The 25,603-nt window shown below is 41.1% G+C and overlaps 1 protein-coding gene across 1 annotated transcript; it reads right to left on the bottom strand.

The window, feature by feature from the left end:
* Positions 1–389: 389 nt before the first annotated feature.
* LOC143158951 (opsin-5-like) lies at positions 390–19,832 on the bottom strand. Its single transcript, XM_076335417.1, is given in 7 exon segments — positions 390–453; positions 2,586–2,827; positions 5,848–6,182; positions 8,779–8,949; positions 12,717–12,836; positions 19,522–19,688; positions 19,690–19,832. Coding segments are annotated over 7 exon segments (1,242 nt in total).
* Between the last annotated feature and the right edge of the window lie 5,771 nt (positions 19,833–25,603).

Genomic DNA, 25,603 nt, shown 5'->3' with positions numbered 1-25,603 from the left:
AGTGACTGCAGAAGGAATCTAGGGAGATTAGCTTTAGCAAACTAAAACTGGCCTTTGTGAATACTTCCCTTTCCGTGAAGGAAAATATCACCCAAACTATCACTTCTGTTAGTGCTAAAAAAAAAAAAAAGCATTTTAAAGACTCTGAAGTGAATAAAAAAATTTTATACATATGAATCTTCTCTGTTTCTTCTTCCTCTGAGTACTTAAAATATTTGCCCAGCTCTAGTCACACTATTCTAGTCAGGATGGAAAGAACTACATTGTACATAGGACTAGGGAGTAAAATAAAACTGTCACCATGTTTTAATTTATTTACAGAAAGAGGAACTTGAGACAGTATGATTGTTTGTCATCAGGTTTTCATTTGCTGTATGTGAAACGAGCCTTCATATTTCCAGTTGGGTTTCGTTCATCACTGTTGAGTCTCTGTGTGCAGATATGGTATACATCCTATGGGAAGGAGAAAGCACAACAATCATTTTGTTCCTACCAAGCTGACAATTAGGTTCCTGATTACGGGAAGTGATTTTTCCAGATCATTTTGTTCACTGCACAAGCCTAGGAAAGCCAATTTGCATTCAGTATGAGGGACTAGGTGAAACTTCCTTCCTCCTTCGGAGTGATAACATGGAGGTTAAACACAAATCCAGCCTCCAAAGATTCACTGAAGGCTACTTCAGATTTGTCTCCCATTTGCCTAAAACTACAGATGGGTTTTTGATAAACTATAAATTCAGCACCTCAAACACTTACAACATATATAAACTCTGTATGTTCTGCAGATGAGATAAATCTGGGTGTAAGATTACAGAGTAATATAGAATCATAGAATAGTTAGGGTTGGAAGGGACCTCTAAAGGTCATCTAGTCCAATCCCCCTGCTGTGGGCAGGGACATCTTCACCTAAATCAGGTTGCTCAGAGCCCCGTCCAACCTGACCTCGAAGGTTTCCAGGGATGGGGCATCCACTACCTCTCTGGGCAACCTGTGCCAGTGTTTCACCACCCTCAGTGGAAAAAATTTCTTCCTTATGTCCAATCTAAATCTACTCTCTTTCAGTTAAAAACTGTTGCCCCTTGTCCTGTCACTACAGACCCTGGTAAAAAGTCCCTCTCCAGCTTTCTTGTAGGCCCCCTTCAGGTACTGGAAGGCTGCTAGAAGGTTGCCTTGGAGCCTTCTCCTCTCCAGGCTGAACAACCCCAACTCTCTCAGCCTTTCCTCACAGAAGAGGTGTTCCAGCCCCCTGATCATTTTTGTGGCCCTCCTCTGGACCCGCTCCAACAGGTCCATGTCTTTCTTCTGCTGAGGGCTCCAGAGCTGGACGCAGGACTGCAGGTGGGGTCTCAGCAGAGCAGAGTAGAGGGGCAGAATCCCCTCCCTCGACCTGCTGGCCACGCTGCTTTGGATGCAGCCCAGGATACGCTTGGCCTTCTGGGCTGCGAGCGCACATTGCTGGCTCATGTCCAGCTTTTCATCCACCAGGACCCCCAGGTCCTTTTGGGCAGGGCTGCTCTCAATCCCTTCATCCCCCAGCCTGTGTTGATCCCGGGGGTTGCCCTGACCCAGGTGCAGGACCTTGCACTTGGCCTTGTTAAACCTCATGAGGTTCGCACGGGCCCACTTCTCCAGCTTGTCCAGGTCCCTCTGGATGGCATCCCGTCCCTCTGGCGTGTCGACCGCACCACTCAGCTTGGTGTCATCTGCACACTTGCTGAGGGTCTAAGGGAAGCTGTGGAAGCTCGAGTTATTGACTCACTCTCTGAACAAATACATCAAAAAATGCTGGAATTGGTAAGGGAATAATATGAATGATGAAATGGGCCTTCATGCCCCTAATAATTACATACTGAAGCACATATATTCTAGGTTTTTGAAGCAAATTACTTTACTGGAATTCTACAGATTCACAGTCACTTATATGTGGTAGGGCATTTGTGGCCTTTTTATCAGTCTACACTGTCAGATTAACATCTATCGTTATCTCATTGTTGTTCAATCATAGAAGTAAGATACTTGTCTGCATAAGACAGAACTAGAAGCATTTTTCCTCCAAGTGCACAATTAGTGTTTCCAGGAGCTCCACTGGTGGTCAGCACAGATTTTGCCAGAAAGTTCTAAATAGAAAAGAGGCCTTTTTATGAGACCTTATTATGCTTTGATTTGTTTGTTTTGGGGTTTTTTGGTGTGAGTGGTACCTACAAGGTTATTAAGGAACTATTGTCTCTCCCTGCTAATTCTGTGGCCGAAGGGCATAGTATTAACAGGTTAATTACATAAGGAATTAACAGAATTCTCTCCCGTTTACTTCACTGGCAATGGAGGTCATCAACACCTTCTGGACGTGACCCACATGATGACATATCAATGGAGTTGCAGCTGGATCTAAAAGTAAGAACCATCTCCTTGCTTCTCTTTTTACACCTAGAGTCACTTTACTAATTTCCATGGCAAGAAAGACCCTGAAGAGGGTCAAACACAAGAAATAAGATTCAAAGAGTTGTGACACTTGGTAGATCTTATTTTGGTACATTTTTGGAACATCGTGTACTTAAAGATATCCTACTTCTCAAAGAAGAAATTACCTTGATTTCCTCAAAGAGATCTTCTGCAGTGCCTTCAGTCTACCTGACCGGCAACAGGCAAACTTACAATCAATGACCTGGTAAATAATTGGGTTGTACATGGCTGCTGACTTTGCAAGCAAAGTTGGTACCACTGAAAATTGAATGGGAACTGAATCCGGCTGTCCAAAGGCTGACCACACAGAGACCACAGCGTAAGGGATCCAGGCAATGAGGAACCCTGCACAGATCAACATTGCCACCTTGTGAGAGGAAAAGAGAAAAGAGAGAAAGATGTTAATCTAGCAGAGATAGACAGCACAACACAGAGCTAGGCAGAATGCAAGGGAACATGCAACAGAATGGAAAAGAAAAATGATAACTCGCTTCCGATAAATTTATAATATGAACAAAAGTTGTCATGCATTTCTCTTCTTTTTATCTAGCTCTTGTTTTCCTGTCACCTGACACAGAGCAGTTAATGAGTCTGTTATTACAGACCTTTAAAAATCCTATAAAGTCAGGCTAAACATGAGGAAACTAAATGATTTTTCAGAAAATAATAAATCTCTGACATCAAATTTAAATTATTTAAGGAGGAGAGTCCATTAAAAACATAGATTCTCATTTTTAGGATAATATATAACACAGAACTGTGACAGTTTTTGAAAATCTTAGCAAGATCTTTGAAATGAATGCAGGTTAAACTGGAACCATTTCCTATAGCTTTTTTCTTTGTTGTCTGGGATTTTTTTCTTGCTTATTTGCAGAGCCCCTCACTTCTATAGCTTCTTCCAGTCAAATATTCCTCAGCTTGTCAGAAAGAAACCCAGTCTCTTTTCCATTCCAGGATGAAAGAAGCATGCACTGGGGGGGTGGGGGGGAATTAAGTGCAAGTCTTCCAGATTCTGGGTCCTTTGAAATCAGATTCCAAAGTTCATAACATCTAAGTCTTTGAAGAAGTTTCCAGGACTAAAGTAGGTCCTGATGGTATGTGGGAGTGGGGGACCCCGAGTATCTCTGTAGGTGAGTTTGTTTAGGAGGGTGTATTCCCATCTATATCTACTATAGTTCCTTCTGTATTACCCAGTAACAGTCACCAAGGCAAAAACAAAGGAAATTGGGAAAAGAAGAAAAGAGAGTTTGCAACACTCTGATCTAATGCAGGGCTTCTACACCTCTTGTAGGGTGTGCTGATGTCCCACAGAGAAAGTGTCAAAACCCAGTGAGACCAACAACCTGCCACGAGGATGGCCATGGGTAGCAGGAGGAAGGAGAAGAGTTTTGCCTGCCTGCACCCAGGAGGGGGTCTATGGCCTATCTTCCACTGCAAAAATGCCAATCATTTGAATCCCTTTCAAGACAAATATGGAACAAGTAAGCATAAAGCCATTCAATAAGGCATGAGCTGTCAAGTCTCTGGGTATACCCACTCCAGCAGATAAAAAATGACTGTATTTACCTGCGTAAGCCGGAATTGAAACTGTTGGGAATTTAATTGAAAGTAAGAATGCTAGTACAATGTCTAGTTTTCTTTCTCCTAACCCATAGCATGGATTTTGTACTCCATTAGAATCTGTAGATACTTTAAAAAGCAAATTTCTACCAAACATTTAGGTAAATGAGAAAAGGACTTCCTTATAACAGGAAGAAAAGTAGCCATAGGAATGTTTAGTATAAATATTAAAGAAAAATTGTTCGGGGCCAAAATCTGTGATTTATATACTTTACCTGAACCAGCCTGTCTGCACTCAGTCACAGCCTGATATAGCTTCAAATGACATCATACAATAATACATCCTGAAGAACATATGCCATTATACTGCTGCCATTGACAGACTATTACTGCATCCAGACTAATAGTAGTACATGTGCACTCATTTGGAATAAGGCAATTAGCAGGATTACAACAAAAAATCATCAGAAAGCACAAGGTTTGGATATTGCATAATCTTTCACAGAGCCTTTGGCTCCACATCTTGATGGTAATATTATTTTCAGGGAAACTTCATTCTTTTATGCTTTTTTTTGTTGTCTGTCACTGAAGAAACAGTGCATGTGAGCCAAGGATCTCAAACACAGCCTGTTTGTTATAAACTGTGCTGTGGAGTTAAATGGGTTATGATGGAGACTCATTTTCCATATTTATAGATACCCCAACATTATGGTCTCCACTGTGGATCCAAGGCAGAAGGGACAATTACTATTGTTTCGACAGATCATACTGAAGTTTTACATGATCCCTCCAATATGGCAAAAATAAATCTGCCACCTCAAATCAAAAGTTTCCATTGTTCTTCGAAGGAAAGGCGTTGAATAACCACAAAATAGTACCATATTGAAGCATCCCTTTTTAAAGGCAAGTACAGTTTTACCAGCCGTATTGGCAGCACTGACCATACAGGCAGCTAGCTGAGATTCACCCATATGTTTAGACATAATGTCACTTGTTGCTGTGTATTTTATAACTTTCTGTTCAACTCCCCAAAAATGTAATAAAATTTGATCAGCCAAGCAAAAGATGCTGCTTGTCTCCCTCTTGGCATGGCTTACAGAGGCTGGTGAATCTTCTACAACCAAGAAATCTGGTTTTGTTCAGTACGAGTTTTTATTTTGAGAGATTTCCTGGCACAATAACCAGTATCAGCAAGGATCATGGCTGTCACCATTGCCAAATAGAAAATAGATTCAATCAGAAAGGGAAAATAGGATATGGTCTGAGATGGCGAATTAATTTTATCACTTGAGTGCATTTTTATCAGCAGCTCATGGCTGAACCTAAATGATAAATTATTTGCATAAAAACAATTGCAATATCACAAGAGTGACTTTGGTTTATATCTTCATTAACAGAGGAACGTAAGCTGTCTGAAAGTTTTATTTCCCCGCTACAATAATCTGCTTTTTATCTGTTTTTCTGTTAGAATTCCTGTGCACCTCAAACACCTTAAAATAATTCTTTACAACTGTCTCTGAAAGCAAAGGGAGCTTTATGATGGGGAACAGGGCCACAGGGAGGTGATATGACTTGTGTAAGGTCACACAGAAAGGCTGTGGCAGAGCTTCAGAGTGAATCACGATCTCAGGAACTGGAGTGCCCTAATCACAAAATTATGTTTCAACTCCTGTCTTTTCCCATCTTGACAGTAACGGAGGAGAAAGCTAGAAGAACCACCTTCAGAGCATCATCCTATCACTCAGCATAGGACAGTACGTGGTTGAAGTTCTCCAAGCCTGGTTTTACGACCCAACAAAGCAAACTGAGTTAAATCTTCCTACTTACCTTGGTCAGCTTTATTTCAAGCATGTGGCTGTTCTGAATCCTTGTATCATAGTGAGCAACCTCTTTGGTGGATGATTTGACTTTTAAAATGATTTTGACATAGGAAAACACAATCACCGCAGTTGGGAAGATGAGACAAAAGAAAAGAATACTCAGAATAAAAGCCTGTCCAGCCACCGAAGCCTGCGCCAACCACCAGTCCAGAGTGCAGGAGGTCCCAAATGGCTCAGGGGCATAGCTCCCCACACCAGCAAAAGGCACCGTAGCCCAGAATGTAGCATAGGCCCAGATTATTGCCAGACAGATAAACGCATGATGTCTCTTAAGCCAGGTACCTGGAAGATAATTCAAGAGTTACAAGTTCAGGTCCATATGCATTTGGCACAATTGAACATGTCATTCTACACGTGCAGTAAGAGTTTGCTTGGCTGTTTGACAACAACTCTGTAGGGTTCATCTCGCCCCTTTCCAGGTATCGATAGTGACCCCTGCGCTAGCCACCCCAGCTCACATTGTACCTCATGAAGAGAAATGCACACTCATATGGACGGCTCCACCTGACTTTTTTTCAGATCTTTATTTTAAGTTGTGATGATTTGCAACCTAGAAGAGTCCGTACAAAAGCAATCCAAACAACTAGCTCAGCAACAATCATGGGAATCTTGACTAATAATTTTTAAAATTGCTTTGTGGTCTGTAAAGGCGTATTCATAGTGTGTGGTCAGATGAGATGGAGGTTCAACCCACGTGAAGGACTAAGTGTTTAGTTCAGCCTTTCATTATTCAGTATGAAGGCTCACTAGCTGCAACTGTATAATGTAACTTATGTTATTTCCTATTCCTCCTGTCATGTATTAACTGGCTAAAGTTTGATCTCAGGACACTTCTCAACATAAATTATTAACCCAAGTGACTGAAAGACAAGGCTTTACAGAGGAAATAACATATCCAAGATTTATTTTTACCTTGTCATTTTTTTCCAGTACAGTAAATCACCATGTGCATACTGTCAGAAGTATTCGTAATAGGTGTTTTCATGTATCCTTGCCCATTTTTTTTATTAAATGTCAGGCCTGAAGTTGTGGAGTGGAATATTGTCTCTCTGCCCATCTTGCATACAACTCTAATTCATCTAGAAAAAGCTTCAGTTTACAAACTTTCCATCATCACCTATGTTCAACATGTTGGATTCAGATAGAACTAACAAGTTAAAACCTATGATTTATGCAGAAACTCAGACTATGGTATTATAACAGCTCCTTCCACCTCAGAAGCTCTAATCTCTGTCTTCACTCCCCATCCACTGGCATTGAGGAGCTTTCTTCAGGGTTTGAGAATGACTTAAAACAAAACCAAAGCAAAGAAGCAACTGTAATTTGGAGGTGACCAGTGCCCCTTCCCCAGCTGATTTTACGTTTCCAGATCACTGGAAGGAAAATGAACACTGACTGACAAATGATGTATTCGAGCACAATGGCTGAGAGACAGAAAGGTGGTTTGTTGTGTTCAGGTGTGGGAAAAAAAGCAACAATAGCATGAGTACTAAAAGAGTGACATTATTTTCACAGCTATTGTCAAATCATAACAACCTAAAAATAAACAAAAAAAAAAACCCAAACCAAAAAAAACATTGCTGCTTTCAGAGCAAAATGAAGGTGTAGGTATATAGTCAGGTGCTCCAGGTTCCTGATGACCGATTTAGGCCTTATACAGAAAATGGCTAAGTTAACCACCTAGACTGACCATGCTAAATATGTTCATTGCTCTCCGTCATTTTTTTTATGGACAGCCATGATCAGAGAGCCCTTGAGAAAACAAGTTTTGAAGTGTTCTGTCTCTCTTAAACTAAGATGTCATACTAAAAAACAGAGCTCACGGCATGAAGGCAGCCGGCCATGAAATATTTACTTCAGCTCACCAAGTCTGTGAAAACTTGTCTATGATTTGGGTTGCCACTGAACTATTTTGATAAGACTTTTACAGAAAGAACTGAAATCCTGCTTAACGTGAATGGTGTATTTAAAACTCAGCTAAGGAGACCTTCCTTGCTTTCACTTTTAAGGAAAAAGTATGGACATGCCAGGATCTATGACAGGAGTTTTTAGCGCAGTACGACAGCCTTTAACTGACAGCACACTCAGCTATGGGACAGACTGGCTTACTTACACTTCCCAGCTGCAAACATTTCTTATAATTCAACATTACATGATTGATATTATATGTCTTTATAGTGAAATCTGTTATATGTCCCTCAAGTCACATGGGCAAGGTGTATCTTATATGTAAAGTCATCAAGAGTATTCCCTGTATTCTGTTGGGGAGTTAGTCCCTTCCAATGCAAGAAAAACACCCTTTCAAAACTGTGACAACACCTTTTAACTGGAAAAAAAGAAGCATATAATACATCATATTCAAGAGATATAAGATATTGATGGATATGGTGATAACAGCTTTCATTGCTAAATTCATTTCATCCTCTCAGGTTCCATCTCCATATTAGAGAGATGGTATCACATTATGACGTATTGCACATCCAAATCTTTTAGATGTTTTAAATAGCTTGTCACGTATCTTAAAGGAATTTAGGCATTTAATACAGAATACTTTTGTGTGTTGGTCCATAAGACCCTGCAATATGTTCACTACTTAATGTTAATAGGCCTTAATAGACACAAAGTGATTTATCTATGAGCGATTACTAAAACTCATGGCTTAAGCAGACAGCAGAGAGACAACAGCGAAGGTGATATGTCCAGCAATACAAATTTAGCTGGGATTACTTGGACCATGCAAATATGTTTCTCTTATCTGTGTATTCCCCTCTATATTTAACAAAAGCATTCTGAAGAGCTTAACTATGATTTCAGTCTAGAAAACTATATCATTTAATATAGTTTTTCTATAGTCACTTAATACAGTTTTCTTTCCTACCGTAAGACAAGTGGCAGATTTTTAGGTATCTATCCAGGCTGACAGCTGTCATGGTAATAAGGCTTCCACAGCCAAAGAAGAAACCAGCCCATCCATACCAGCGGCAGCCCCTCCATCCAAACACCCAGCGGTGAGAAAAGAAGGAAATGATACTAAAGGGTTTTCCTGCAACTTCAAAAGGAGAAAAGAATGTCAGCTGACTGATAAAATCCATCGCTGATAAAACCATCCTCTTTCAGAAGAGCAAACCCTCCCCTTTGCCCAAAGCTAATACCAGTAAAAATGCTCTGCAACGTGGACAGAGGGCTTCAGGCACAACAGATGTGATGACTTGCGTGCCCTCCATCCACAGGACAAAGCCTAAGACAGCTGTAGCTAGATCCCATAGCATCTGTGCTGTGGTAGGATGAGCCAAGCCTGCAGAATGGCTGGAAACAGCTGCTTTACTGCAGATGACATGAACCAGAGGTAAACCCATGCTCTGGTACTGAGCATGTGCAGGCTTTTCCCATTGTGAAAACTTCAGAGTATGTGTTAAGTCCACATGCAAACGCATGCCAGTATGTAAACAGTACGGGTGATGGGTGAGTCTGGGTTTGAAACAGGCACAGGTCTAGTTAGGCTACATCCCTATAATCAATTGAGTGTCTTCAAACACAGGATAAAGAAATTTGCCTTCAAAGAGGACTTCTGCAAACCTATCAAGGCCCAACAGTAGGATGCATACTGTAGTAAAGTGTGAGGTTAGAAAGGAAGATGGTGCTATGGTCGCAGCATGGATTTGAGCTGAAGAAGTGGTTTCAGCTCCTGTCCATATCACACTCTTCCTTGGTGACTCTCAGCCACAGGTATTAAAGAGTTTTAAACATCCCCAAACAGAAGGGAAATACCTAACTATTTTGGAGACTCTGTCCTAGCGGCACCTTAGCTCATTTCTCCATTTGTAAAAGTGGGTGGTGCATTATGGAAGAAGTGAAGTTAGGTCGTATGTTGTTCTGTTCTCACCTTAAAACAGATTAACATTATTCATATTCTTTGTAAGTATCATGAAAATGAGAAAGTTTGGAAATTGTAATTTTCTAGTTGGAAATCTCCACTTCCTGATTTTGGGGTTTTTTTTGTCTCAAACTGGACAAACAAAAAAATCAACTTTAATGGAACAGAAAACTCAAAAATTTACAATCTAGGAACATCAGCATGTTTTCCTAATCCTTCATTTCTACTTACCAGACTGACCTGAAATGCTCCAAGGCCTGAACAGTTCTACTGCAACATTCAAACAACATTAAATATTGAATTCCACCTTCCTGTGACAGTATTCCTTCCTGCACAGGCGTTGCCAGAGCACCTCAAGGAGTTGAAAGCATCTCAGCTGCCCTGGGCTAGTTTCCCTGGCTGACCCACACTGTCTGTAATATCATGGCAGCTCAGTGAACTGGCTAAAGAAGGCAAAAATGGTCTTGCAAAGTGTAATTCCCACAAGGTAACCTATTCACAGAAGTCAAGTCAAAAGTCTTTATTTTGTTGAAGTGATCTGTAGAAAAATATTTTGGATTGTTCCCAAAAATATTCTATTTCAGATCAAACTGATGCAAATCTAAACATTCCATTTTAATTCTCAACCGAAAACTAAAATATTTCTACTAAAACAAAATCTTGCAGAAAATGGCCTTTGCTCCATTTTCTATGGCAAAAGCATCATGATTGAAAACCCTTCAAAATGAGACTTATTTTTAAACACGGTATTTTGGGATTCTTTTCCTTTAGCCTAAGCTTGTAAGGAAAATTCTGCCTGAGCCTGAAGGTTGTGCTCAGGTCAATATATTATGTGCTTTTCTCTAAGCATAATAAATGTACTTTAATTGTTCAAGCAGAAGCTGACCCCAGTGATTAAGGTTTCAAGGAAAACATGAAATATGGCAAGGTCTGGGATATATGCTGAGTCAGCAACTTTACTCATGTAAATCATTACCACCTCTAAAGGCCAAAACATTTATTTGCACAAAATGAATTTTCTCTTCAGCGGCACAGGACTCGGAGCATGGTATCAGTGCAAAATAAGCTTGATGCAGTTTTGAACAAGTGGCTGGTGCCACCCTGTGGAAATCTGCAGGAAGCCATTGCAGAACCCCTTTCTTGAAAAAGGTGCCAAGGCAAGTGCGTGAAATATGAAGATTTTGGGAAAAGTCCCATCTTCACTCCAGTCGGTCCAGCAGACAGAACACATCACATTTCTCGAGTCAACATCTTCCATTAACAAAAAAAAAAAAAAAGGAAAGAGAAGGGAGAAAAAGCATGCATGGCTGTGCCAATCACAATTATTTTTAATTACAAAACTGAAACACACAGATAGATTGAGAACCTCATGGAAGACAAGGTGACCAAGTGGTATGTTGGTGACAGACCTAGCAGAGAAACTAGCATCCCTCGTGCTAAGAAGGCTCCTAAACACACTGTAGATTGTATGGTTGGGACATACAGCTTATATGGTTAGGAGTTATCTGTTTACATCCCAAATATATAGCTACGGAAATTCTCCTGAAACACTCTGTCTCACTGGAGTGACTCTCATTGGAGTCAGGTATGAGCCTTATAAAATAAGACAGACTCTTAGGACACAAAGGAGATGGGAGCATCACAGAAGAGGCAAACACTGGTCTTTTTTTTTTTTTCTTCACTTCTAAGTGCTGCAAGATGGAAATAGTGTCTCCCTAGCAGATATGCCAAAGAAATCATTGGGATTTCTTTGTGTGGTAGCAGAGCAGGGATATTTATGTGAATTCCTTTCTTCTGCTGAATTCCTAAGTATCTCCTTCACAAAACCATGTTTACTGATCACCAAGAGGCACCAAAATTACTGGAAGTTGAGGGAGTGAGCAGCTCCTTGGCCGTGTGCAGTGAGGACACAATATGAGCTCCAGTTTTGGGAGGATGGGAACCATCATTTTATGTTGTTCAGTGCTATTTTAGGCATTTGGATGAAGGCAAAAGCATTTGGCAGAGACAACAGCAGGAAAAGGGTGCACGGGAGCTGGGGGCAGGGGTCCTGGTGTATGCAACCCGCAGGGGACAGATGATTTTGGGAGCATGGGAACATACTCTCATTTATATTACACTGGGGAGATCCCATGGTCAGCTGGGTCACATCAGGCCTTTATACCCACTGGATTGTCTGACATCCAAAATATCCTTTTCTAAAGGACATCCAGTCCTCCCCCTCCATTTGCATGTAGCCGTAAACAGCTGAATGAGACTCATGTCAAGAGCCAAAGGAATGAGCTCCAAAGGCTTTTGACTCTGCAACTTCGTGTAAAACTTTCCAAAGCTCCCTCCTCTCATGCCAGGGCATCCAGGCTGTGGGGCTGAAATAAAAATCCCTCCAGTTGGCTGATGTTGCTCTTACTCTATATGTTGACACAAATGCCTGTTTTCCTGACCCAGAGACAAAAGAGGACGGTCACTAGAGAGAAAATTATTACCTTTGATAGGCTGATGGCCACTGGCATTTTCCAATTCTTTCCCCTCGTGCCCCTCCCTAGGCATATTTGGCTAAATATGTACTTTTGAGGTACCTGGATCCCTCCTGTTGCACCCTACAGCAAGAAACTATAATTTTCTTCAACCGTAATACTGAGCTATTTTGTGGTTCTTGTGCCAGGATGCGCATGGGAGCTGTCTTTGAAGGCCTGCCCAGTGCTGGGGTGAACAGGAGTTTTGCCTGATTGATAAATCCAACCCTATTTTTTCCCCTGTACTTTTCATTTCTTTCCATCAAGTTATTCAGGAATGTTGTTTTCTATCCTTCTCTCTTAGTTATACGCAAATAATAGAGCAAAAGGCATTTGGGGCTCCCCATGACTTCCAGAGGATTGTCTCTTGCTGCTGCCAGAAAGAATGGTGGGATAGTAAAAATGAGTGAAAATAAAACATGAAATTACCTGAAATGCCCAGATCACACACTGCTAAATTAACAGTCATTATCTCAGCAGGTCTCAACTTCTTTTTTCGCTTTGAGGACATAAAAATAACATACCCATTTCCCAGAGTTGAAAGAATCCCTATAAAAATTTAAAAAAGAAAAACAATCAGATTAGAATTGTCCTCAAAAACAGCAATATCCCGTCTTCCTTGTGAAATTCTCTGATATTTTCAGCCTGAACCTGTGGTCCCAAGGCTAGACATTTTACTCTGAAACATGATCATCTCATCCTCATTATGCCCCTCATAGAGACATCTACTGCAGACATCTCCCTCCCACAACAAATGCTATTTTCCCCTCTGCAGCAGGGCATTGCCTGCACCACCTGAGCCTGCACAACTATCATTTGAATGCACGTAATAGAAATCCCGTAATTCCTCTGTTCTGATCAACCCCGTTTGTCTCACAAACCTTTATGCAACCACAAGAATGAAATTCAGCTGTCTGTAATCACAAGGACCCCAATCTCTGACCAACATTAATTTTATTAAATACTATAATCAGAGGTGGAGGGATAAATTTCTAAAATAATGTAAATTAAGAAATTAATATCACGTGTTAAATTTTACAATAAAAATTGGTTTCTATCATAAGAAAGAAAAATGATAAAATAGATCTGATTTTAACTTCCAGCTGGAATTCAGTGCATGGGGAGGGATTCTGTTCGTGTTGGCCAACATCTTTTTTGCCATATCACCACCCAAGGGCCCGCAGGGACCAACGCTGCAGCTGTGGAGCTAATCACACTGGTATCAAAAATTGCTGGGTTTTCAGTTCCCTTAAAGAAAGCTGTTTCTTCACAAACTCATGTTTGAAAGAGTTTGAGCCCGGAGTGATTGTTTTGCAGTGGAAATGCAGGACAGCACACAACATCCCTTTCAGGAAGCAAGAGTCACCCCCGAAGGCAAACACCCCGAAGGGACCATGGCCCATGGAGGCCTCGTGCCGGAGCAGAGGAGACAAGTAAGAAGGAGGGAGAGGAGACAAGTAAGAAGAGTGAAGAGCAAAGAGTGGCAGAGACCCCAACCTCCTGAACTGCCGTTGCCTCACCAAAGGGACCTACAATGGCAATGAGGGAGAAGATGTTGGAGTGAAGTTCAGCCTGGGAAAGGGGGAGGAAAGGTGTTTTCCTTAAGTATTTGATGTTTGTCATCTTTGTTTCTCACTATCCAAATCAGTAACCGTTTTCAGTGAAGTTAAATTCCCCACGATCAGTCTGTTTTGCCCACAACAGTAACTGCCGAGTGATCTCCCTGTCTTTACCTCCACCCTGTCTTTATCTCCACTGCTTTTGCTCTTCCTATTTCCTCCCCGTCCCACTGCAGGGGCTGTAAGCAAGCAGCTGCCCTGGGTGCTTGGCAGCTGGCCGAGGCCAACCCTCCACACTAGCATAAAAAAGTTGTAAATAACCCCACTTTCCTCTGTCGTGAGGCAGAAAAGTCACTCTTCATGGTGCCTTCCTACACATGGCTCTGGTGGTGCAAACTCAGCCGTATTCTATGTTTCACAAAGACCCCAGCAGCCTCCCATCCACCCAGCAATGCCACCCTCTCCAAATATTGTACCTTTGAACAACACATAATTTCCATCAGTCTGCTGGGAGGCCAGGCCTCAGGAATTAAACCTCAGGAATTAAATGGGCATTTCCTCTGGCCCATCAGTGGAATTATGCTCTTGCAAGGGTGCCATGTCCTCACAGAACCAAGAAACCCAACCTGGGGACATCCATGAGGCAGAGAGAAAAACGGTTCCCAGAGGCTAAAACCAGACTATTTCTCAAGAAATATGAGTAACTGTGGAACCAAAAGTTTACCAAACTCAGGAGAAAAATACTTTGATTTTGAATTTTTCAGTAATAAATGCAACACTTGTCTAATTGGAAACACTGCTTTTTTTTTATACTGACAGTATTGCTTTCTATATTATTTTCAAAAATAAACAGGACAGAAGCTGGCTTATTATTTAATATTAGGTGTTCTCAGCAAATTTGATTTATTCTCGGTGAATTCTTATGGCTCTGAAAATTTAATATGAATTGTAAGTAGATACAGGTATTCATTTGAATTATTTTCTTCCTTGCAGATAAGTGAATGCATCTCAGTATTGCTGAGCATTTTTCATATATCTTAATCCTTTTCTCTCTTAATGCCATTTTCTCTCTAGTGATATTTAGGATATCTAGTGTGCCAGCACTTACTTTGAAATACCTTTCAAATGCACCTGACATTTTCCCAAATCTTTTTCAACTGACTGGTAGCCCAGAGATGTCTTCATCAGACAAGTCTCTGAAGCAACTGCTCATTATTAATAGCAATGTTCCAGAGAGCCCCAACCCACTGACCTCCTAATCCTACAGCTGGAAGGGGTCCAGTGATAATTTAAGTTGCCTTTTGTCTATACCTGTAACTGACAATTGCTTATCTGAATTCTTTTTTAACTCCTTGGTGATAGAAACTTTATAATCTCCCTAGATGTGCCATCTAATGCTTCATTTTTCCTACTATTAAAAAGATTTTCCTAAGAGCTAGACAAAGTCCTTGCTGGTGCAGGCTGCCAGCTCTGGTAGGTGCTGGCAGGCTGTGTGCCTGGGCAGAGCCCAGGGTTGGAAACAGAGGGAAAAAGACTCTTCAGATGTTAAAAAAAGGCTCTTTTCCAGGAGCAAACAGTTCAGGGCACAACGGTCCACGGCGCCGTAACACTGTTACATAAATACACACAAAGAGCCAAGGATGCGAAAACTAAAAAAGTGCCACCTACAGAGAAAGAGCCAACCTGCAGCGAAAGGTGAAAGTGTATAAAAGAAGAAATCTGAACAATTAAGATTCCTTTTCTCCAATGTGACAGCAGTGCTAAACCATCAGAGAAAAAAAAAAAAAAAGAGAAGATAGTTCAGGATTTTGTTTTCAATTAAGCTGTTTCATAACACGCTGAGGAAGCGTGCAACAACCGTTTGCAAATCAATAGTTACTTGCCACGGGCTTTCAAAGGAGCTGACAGCCAGCAGGTCTCTGCTGGGTAGTTAGGCACCCTACCCGGCCGTACAGTAAATCAATCGAGTCAGTGATGAAAAAGCTAGCGGGGGAAGTGACAAGTGAAAGAATTGGATTCTTATAACCACGTGTACCGTTTGATTTTTTTTTTCCAGACAATTTAAAAAATACACGTGGAAATGAACTGGTTAGGACAAAAGATCACACATTCGCAGAGAATTTATCACAGATTGGTCAAGACCCCTGATTTTCTTTAAAGACAAAAAAATGTATTTTTATATTTTCAAACTGCAATACTTCAGTTGTACAACCAGCCTGACCCTAAAAGCTCTGCCGAGTTTCCTAATAGGATCCCAGCCTTGTTCGCTCACTGTGCAGCTTCTTCCCCTGTTTGAAATAAATTTTAAACTCACTTGTACCTTACGTGCCTCAAGCACAAAAAGATGCCCAACAGCAATCCCCCCCTCCTGGCTTCCCACCTTTCCACAGCTAGCCCCTCACCCTGCTATCAGGATGTCCACACAGGACACCCTCAAGAAGGGCCACCATTTCTTGGAAGGGATCTGCAAAGGAATAGGGGGGACAGTTCAGTGGCAGAAGGTGACAATGGGCAGGTTCGGCCTGAACCACAAGTTACAATAACAAACCATAGACGTTCCCTGGCTGGGTACGGGAGCTGAATGCCCCAGCTCGGTTTTCCATCTTCTGCAGATTACAGAGTTCACAAAGTAAATCTGCAATACTGCAGACTTGCCACAAGACACAACTATGCCCGAGAGCTATTTAAGCACATAGTTTTTGCATACTGTTTTGGATACTCGGGAGCTGTGATTAACTATAAAGCTGCCAATTAAAGCAAATTTAGAGCCTTAGCAAGCCTTTCGTGTGGAATTTGATGTCAGCGCATGATTTCACAGAGCTAGGCTTCCTTCTCTGCCACCTTAAGATCCACTATCTACCACCAAAAATCTTGGCACGGCAGTGCTTCTTGTCCCAGCAGAAATGTGGATGCTTTGAACTGTCAGAAATCAGCTTAGTGGAAAAGGAAATTTAGGATTATTTTTGTTTGGAGAAAGTAAAAAAAATTACTCAAGAGATTTACCTGCGAACAACGAAGATTAATTTCCTTCTAACTTCTCATATTTTTGCAGGCCCGAGATATTATTAAAATGTTGCTATCCACCTAAATATGAATGGGTAATAAAATCCGGATCTGCACATCAACAGGAGCTAAAGGTGGCATCCCCAAGGCGCTAAGCCATCTTGTAAGGTACAACTTACATGAGAAGCATTAGCCCAAGCAAAGCCTTCTTTTTTTTTTGGTAAGAAAAATGTGTTTGAAGACTGCTTTACCCCATCTATTCACAAGCACAGAAGAAGACCTGACATTGCTCCTTCCACCAGTTTTGTTTAATTCCCTCTCTTAGTGGCTGAGCTCTGAGGTATAATTCTGTTTTACTGGTAAAAAGCATAACGCTCTCCTTCTTCACACAAACCCCTATACAAGGGGGGGTTTCTGTACTTCTCTTGGCCGCTGGAAAATTAATATCCATTACTGTATTATACACAGTGTCTAAACCACTGCTGTGCTGGTCTAGAAAATACTAAATTAGTTGCCGTTGCTGAAATGGCTGAGGGCACGACTGATCAGCAGCTAAGCAATGACTGCTAAAAATCATTGCAATGATTGCTAAAAGGAATTAAAAATATCTGTGCAGGATACCAGTGGTATCTTTTGCTACAGATGCAAGTCCAAGGAAGATGCAAATCTAGCATTTACATGCGCATGCGAAAAGCATACTTGGCTCTAATGAAAGCTGCTACTGGAGTGTGTAATGACCGTAAGGGTAAAGTAACTAACCAAGTAAAACGCCACGCAAAAAAACCACATGAAAAAATAAGTTAAACCCAGAGCAAAATGTAGGATATGATGTCTAGACCTACACGTGTGTACAGCAGAGCTATGGCTTGAACTTTCCTGGCTTGGGCCATGGGGTGCAATGAGTCCACCACAGGCTGTTTGGTGTCCGGTCCACAACACTGGGAAGGTGGGAATCTTACTGATAAGTCCAATATCAAAATGATTATCAGCCCTTTTTAAACTATAATTTCAGTCTCCTCACACTGCTCATGTAAAACTGTGCCTTCATGGTTAGCTTTTGGTTTTTCACTGGAAATCTGTGATTTCTGTTCCTTGCCTTAATTTGCTTTTATCTATGTTTTCCAAGATGTTTCACACCTGGCAGGGGTATTTCTTTGGAACTAGATAAATCTACACTAAATACAGCCAATATAACAAGGCAACACAGTGTACATTGGAAGGATTCATTTCAGCTACTCAGACATATTTCCAGGGGTTAAATTTAAATTTGCTTAACCGAGTGAAAAAAGACCCGAGGGGGGGTTGTTTTGGACAATTCAATGAAGACATCTGTCCGCATAGCAGCAGAAAAAAATATATATGTGAAAAGCTGGGTTACATACAAAATGGTGCATGAATACCGAGAACAGCACAGCGATACAGCTTCACCTGCCATCTCTGCTGCTCTGGATTCCTTTTTTGATAAAGACATAAGCAAAAGACAGATGAGAAATAAGCATTATTCAAGCCTTTGTGAGACCTCCACTGCAGAAAAGATTAGATTACTTAGATCAGTCGGGGGAAAGGCAGTAAGAGAGAGTATGAAGGAGGGATGCAAAATAGTGAATGAGAAACATGAAGGTAGGACTGAGAGATCTTTATATTTTGTGCAGACCTGATAGAAAAAGAGAATGACTCAAAACTAAAATAAATGCCGAGGAATACGCTATATATCCTGTATTCAGCCTGGTGTTCAGCCATCTGACACCTGGAGTCCAGTTTGGTGTAGCACAGTGATACACCCTTGGCTCAGCTTTACCGAGAAAATAGCTGCTGAGCTGTGAGAAACTGCATAAACTGAAGCCATAAAACATAAGGAAACCTAAACCACAGAAAGAAGTGTAAGTGTTGAGGCAACAGTTAGAAGCTCAAGATCTTGAGAGGAAAAATATTGACACAAAGAGATAAAACCTTGTCCCCATCCCCAAAGCAAAGATGGTAAATCAAGAACAAGGACCAGTTTATTCCTAGAAGCAACGGAGACCAGTATTTCCCAGGTGAATGACAACTCCTTGGCATATGAATACTTAATGTAGAAACCAGTCGCAGCTATCATCTGTGTGCACTAACCAATAAATAATTGCATTTATTCTGCTTGCAAAGTCACTTTGCACACGGTAAAAGACTCCAAAACAAAAGGGAGGGGAGGGTGTTAGGCAGAAAATACTGTTCAATATAATATGTAACAGAGGACAGCTGATGCTAGGAGCTGAGCAAGACGCAAATGAGCACGTCTGGGGATGTTCTCTTTGCTGCGTAGGCACATGAGAGGGGCTTTGAAAACAGGCCATAAAACCCACATGGCATAAGGGCAAAAGCCAGTTCTGGTCGAGAATTATTAAATTGCAAGCTAGTAACCTATCAGTAGAAAAAATTTGAGTATTTCTTCACTTTTTGCTGGAAGTTCTACTGCTAGTCACTTTTGGCTACCTGGAGTAGCATTGTCTGTTAACACTAACTGTCGACACCCTATTTCTAACACATTCTCTCCTCTCCCTCCTAGATTTTTCTTTCTAGTATGAAGAAATATGTAATTACACATCTAATGCACAGCAGCTTCTGCCTTCTTTGTGAGTGCCTGCAAGGATGCAGTGACATAGTCATATTTCAAAGACGAATTAAAAAATCATTACCAATTACTGTCAAATAAAACCCAGCTATGATGTCAGCTTCTCTAGAAAGTCTTGATGCAAAGGGGTCTTCCTTCTGGAGATAGTGTGGGAGGTATTCTTCCTGGGAGGAGGTGTTGTGATCTGATGCCATCCCATTCATGTCCAGTTCAGTGTCTGAAAAACAAAAGAACAGAGTTTGCAATAGATGATGTCTGCCACCAGAAAATGCAAAGATATTTTTGTTCATACACAAGATGCATCCTCCTGTCTTCATTTCTGCTCTGCCACATCTCAGGGCATTTCAGGATCCAATTCAAAATTGCATAAAGCATCCTGCCATGATTTATTTCATGACTTACTTTATCCAAGAATGTCATTATTCATACAGCACTCATCACAGTAATCCATCTGAGCAGTATCTAGGTACCAGTGTGTTGCGGCATTCAAGCCAGCGCTTCTGAAGCACCTTCCCTGAACATCTTAAGGCGCTTCATGTTTCCAGTTGGGTGTAAGAGTGACCCAAGACTGAGAATATGGAAAAACCAAGCAGGGCAATTGTTTGTGTCTGAATAGCTTCATTGCTCAGTGTGTTTAATGTACGCTGAACTTGTTGTCTTTATCTACACACACTGTTCTTGTAATCCCAAGAAACTGGGAATTGTCAGTAAGACAGTCCCAGCAATTTCTTCATATCCTGAGGGGCACTATGTCTACAGATGGTAGCTCTGCTATAATTTTACAGTTAAGTGCAAAGTTACATCCATAAATTCTCCTTAGAGTTATTTAGGTGGTGGGTTCTAATGTAAATAACTTTACATGGCTATGGTTATAAACAGTAATTGGCAATTACAGTTATGAAGAAGCAGCAGGAGTATTAAATAATAGACTCATCTAGGCAAGCTTGTTGAGTTTTCTTTCCATTTCCTTTGGACCTCATTTAAGGGAATCAGATCATGGAGGCACACTGCCACTCTAGACATGGGAGAAGCCAAAAGGTGTCCCAGGCATATGGCTCCAAGTAACACTAAGTCTTTAAAGTTCAGCAGCTTCATTGCTTTTTTTTTTTCCCTATAAAGGAAAAAATAAGCAAAGGCTGATTAATTAAAAAAAAAAAAAAATAGCTTAGGTGACTTCATGAGCACTTTTCTCCTTCCACAGCCATGGAGAATAAGCACTCCAAATTGTTCACTGCTCCAGAGAGCAGAGCAACCATTTAGGTTTGGACCAGGTACCGTGGTACGGCAGCCTGGACACGATCTAAAGAGACCATCTTGTACAAAAGGGTGGACTAAGGCACGAATCTAGGAAACAAAATAATCAGACTGATCATACTCTCCATCCAATCATAGCCACAGGTCTTGATAGAAATTCCACCTGGCCTTTAAAAGGATCCTGACGCTTTTCTGTCCCCCAGTTTGCATGGTCTCACAACTCATATCGCTGCAGTATTTGAACCATGTGGGTGGCTGAAGTGATGCAAATGGAAAAGCACATCTGGGAACTGTCAACACAATTTGAATTTGACATAAATAAGTATCAAAGTGTTTAAGGGCATGATCCTTTCCTGAGTGTCGTGGTTTAACCCCAGCTGGCAACTAATCCCCACCCAGCCGCTCACCCACTCCCCCACAGTGGGATGGGGGAGAGAATCAGAAGGGTAAAAGTGAGAAAACTCGTGGGTTGAGATAAAGACAGTTTAATAGGGAAAGCAAAAGCCGCGCACGCAAGCAAAGCAAAACAAGGAATTCATTCACTCCTTCCCATCGGCAGGCAGGTGTTCACCATCTCCAGGAAAGCAGGGCTCCATCACGTGTAATGGTTACTTGGGAAGACAAACGCCATCACTCTGAACATCACCCCCTTCCTTCTTCTTCCTCCAGATTTATATGCTGAGCATGACGTCATCTGGTGTGGAATATCCCTTTGGTCAGGTGGGGTCAGCTGTCCCGGCTGTGCCCCCTCCCAACTTCTTGTGCACCCCCAGCCTACTCACTGGTGGGGTGGGGTGAGAAGCAGAAGAGGCCTTGACTCTGTGTCAGCACTGCTCAGCAACAACGAAAACATCCCTGTGTTATCAACACTGTTTCCAGCACAGATCCAAAACACAGCCCCATACTAGCTACTGTGAAGAAAATTAACTTTACCCCAGCCAAAACCAGCACACTGAGCCACATTAAAATCTCCCCCTCAAGTCAATATTGGGTGGCTCAGAAGGAAAATATTGTCCAACTTACAAGCACATGAAAAAAAAAGTAGTTTAACGAGGAAATTTCAACTTCTGTATATGTTAAGTCCAGCCAGAAGCCCAGTCATTGGGATTTTTAACCTGCCTAAGAAGGAAAGGTGCACGTTTCCCAAACAAATTACAGCCACGGGGCAGGAGGAAGCCTTCACTGATCAAACTGGGCTGCTACAACACAGCAGATTTTGCTGCTTCCCTCAATAGAAATTGTTTACCTGATGGCAAATGTTAATGTTATGACAGACTAGTCCTATCTGGTTGCTGAAAAAGGAGCCTCTTATCTTAGAATAGAATCATAGAATCATAGAATCATTAAGGTTGGAAAAGACCTCTAAGATCATCGAGTCCAACCGTCAACCCAACACCACCATGCCCACTAAACCATGTCCCTCAGCGCCTCATCTACACGTCTTTTAACTGTTTCCAGGGATGGGGACTCAACCACTTCCCTGGACAGCCTGGTCCAATCTTTAACCACTCCTTCAGTAATGAAATTTTTCCTCACATCCAATCTAAACCTCCCCTGGCACAACTTGAGGCCATTTCCTCTCGTCCTATCGCTTGTTCCTTGGGAGAAGAGACCGACCCCCACCTCGCTACAACCTCCTTTCAGGTAGTTGTAGAGAGCGATGAGGTCTCCCCTCAGCCTCCTTTTCTCCAGGCTAAACAACCCCAGTTCCCTCAGCCGCTCCTCATCAGACTTGTGCTCCAGACCCCTCACCAGCCTCGTTGCCCTTCTCTGGACACGCTCCAGCGCCTCAACGTCCTTCTTGGAGTGAGGGGCCCAAAACTGAACACAGTATTTGAGGTGCGAATCTTGGCACCTCAAATATCTTGGCTTTAAGCATTTTTCTTGAAAATTTTCAACAAAAAGAAAAGGGAGATTAATGTCTCACTTCCAAAAAGACACACAAACTTTCCTCATTAATTTAAATCATGTCTGCCAAATTAAGAATAAGAAAAGTTTCAGATATAAGAAGATAAAAACCAACTTTGCTCGATTTACACAAAGGGTTACAGTGAGATAAAATACAGGATTTTAGTACTAGATTAATGGCTTTAAAAGATTTTCATCATCCTGTTTAGGCAGGAATTAATTGTGCCCCCAAAATGAAGCTCTATTCAAGAATCAAATCTCATTTTTAGAGTGTAAAAAACAGAAAGGGATGTAATTAACAAGGCAGAATAATTATTCCTCTCATAATTCCAAGTCAAGAAAAGCCATAATCCTGATAAGCATCTAGTGCCTAACTGTTAGGTAAAAAGATAAGGAGATAGATAACTTTTAAGCTATTAGGTAAAGTCCAGCAAATGTAGGGGATGTGCCATTTCCCAGATGAATTCTTTCAGGAACCAAGGTTTGAACTGCTAACTCTGTTGTTTTTCTTTATACGTTTGCTTTTTAAGGTACCACAGTATTAAACGCCTCATAAAAGTCATAAAGGTTCTGATCCACAGCCCCTAAAAGTTAATGAGTTGGGGCAGGGACTATAAAATGTTATTTTAATATAACTGCAGTGATCCATGCTTGTACCAATCTTCATTGCTTGCAAGTTCCTGTGAACTCCTAAAACATATTGGGAAGCTACAAACAGGTGAGGTGTACTAACCCGGATTGAAATTATGCCTTCTTCTGTGTGGCTCAGGTAAATAATGGCAGATATTGGCAAAATCTGAAGTCCTTAACCTAAATTAGTAAGAAAACAATCATTATACTTATGTTAACCTGCCAAAAATTGATGCATTCCATTTATGTAGAACAGCCAAACTGGTATGAAGTAGGGAAAGTGTATTTGTAACTTTGCAGGCAAATGAAGGAAATAATGCCAACCATTTTCAAAAAAAAAATCTGAAAAAACTAAAAGCGTGTTGCAGCTCAGAGACAAAAGTTATTTAGTATGAGAAAGAGCGGTATGTAGTATGTGCCACAGGAATTGCAGAAACCGAGCTACAGTCGGATGCTGCAAAGAGATTCCTCTGTGAAAGTTACTGCGGCAGCAATGCTTTAGTGCAACTGCTTGACGAGAGAGCACAAGGAGTGGAATATTATATTCAAAGTCAGGGACCACATAGAAGTGTTGCAATCATTTGTAGAAGCAGATGAATTTACCAAGGGATAAATGGTATGAAACAGAAGATGTCCATGGAGCCAGTGCCACCTAAAGAATTAGTAGAGCTCATTTTATAAGAATTAACACAGCTAAAGTGATAACATTATCAATTGTGTTAATTAAGAAAACAACTTTCTGCCCTCTCATGATATGTTAAAAACAATAAAACTATGAATAATTGTATCTGAGCCAGTAAAAGACAAAAGCTAAAAGGATACATTAGTCCCAGAGAGTATTGTTATCTTTTTAAGAGGAAAAAAAAAAGGAATCATCTTTTTCTTTAATTTGTCAAATAACATTGATTTCTCAGAGTCTCCATAGCAAAGTTAGTCAGCTCTCAGTGTCTGCTGGATCCCAATTCATACTGTCAAGTGTCATTTTTACTCTAAACTTCCCCTGTGTAATCTGCGGAGCCCGTCTCGCAAGCGTGGGCTGTGTAAGGCATAGGCAAAGGTCCCCAGTGGGCATCGCCTTGTCCTCCTACACTTGTCCTGGCTGCTATGCTGATAACACGGACCACGAGTCCAACACACCCAGTGACAAACACTGCTTCACCCTTTAAATACCTGCTTCTCAGTACTCGTTTTTCTCCACTTTGATGATGACTGTCAAAACTAATTTCTGTGACACATATCCTTAGCCAAGTATTTCCCAACAGTCCAACTAGCTGCTGTATTTAGGAATGTAAATAACAGTGACCAGAAAACTTATTTCAAAACAACTGCAGAGCACCATCCTTTTCTTTCTTTTATTTTTGACCTCCTTAAGAAAGAAGGTCTTGATTTAATCTCATTTTAGGGCTAAAGTCTGAAGACTCAGGCTATGGCCTGGGAATCTGCCTTTTGTCCTTAGTAGACTCGTTTAACCACCAGGCTGCTGGTTTATTCTAGGGTAGATTTTCTCACACCTGTTGAAGAGGAATCATCACTTCGAATTCACTAAGTTAAAATTTTAAACTAATGTTTCCTACATTTCAGGTGCGCACTGTGCTTCATCACATCAGACTGCTGCTTTTGTGCAGCACAACAGAAATCAGTAAAATTGCAGTGTCTCATATTTCTCCTATAAGAGAGAATCAGAGAGCTTTTGGAGCATCAACTTTTTGGATGTTGATACTAGGAAAATACTTTATGCCTACCTATCACAGAAGATCTGCCCAACCAACATAATGCAACATCACACAGCAACACCGGAATAGCATGGGTAAGAGAAAAGCTACACTCGGATTTATGTGGCCCCCATCTCAGGCTAAACACCCTGCTGAGAGCTGAAACCTAAATTTTTGATCAAAGCCCTGGTTAGCTGCTTCTATTTCATTTCAGTCTTAAAAGTATGCAGTAAGACTTATTACCGAGTTTTGAAACAACGCAATAATTGTAAACAATGGGACAATAATCAATTTACAAGTGGTTATGTGAGTGTCTGCCGCTACTTTTACGTTAGTAAGCAGTGCAGACCTACAGCAGTGGATCTGTAGAGCAAAACAGTTGCTGTTGAGGACCTTCATTTTTCCAAGGCTGTACACTTTTGGAGCGCTAGTGCTCAAGAAAAAAAAAAAAGAAAAGGCAAATATATGAAAATAACAAAAAAGTGAATGACAAGACAAGCTTTTTTTTTAATTAAGTCCTTGATTCTGATTAATAAGCATAGATTAAAACTCAAGCTCTCAAAAGATGTTTTGCAACATGAGTGCTTCACCTAGCGTGGTAGGCACACTTGGACAAGCAGTGGAAAATAAACCAGTTATCAA

This window comes from Aptenodytes patagonicus, chromosome 3, assembly GCF_965638725.1.
Source record: "Aptenodytes patagonicus chromosome 3, bAptPat1.pri.cur, whole genome shotgun sequence".
NCBI classification, from domain to species: Eukaryota; Metazoa; Chordata; class Aves; order Sphenisciformes; family Spheniscidae; genus Aptenodytes; species Aptenodytes patagonicus.
Note: the sequence above shows the minus strand (reverse complement) of the source record. Positions and strands in the feature narration are given on the sequence as shown.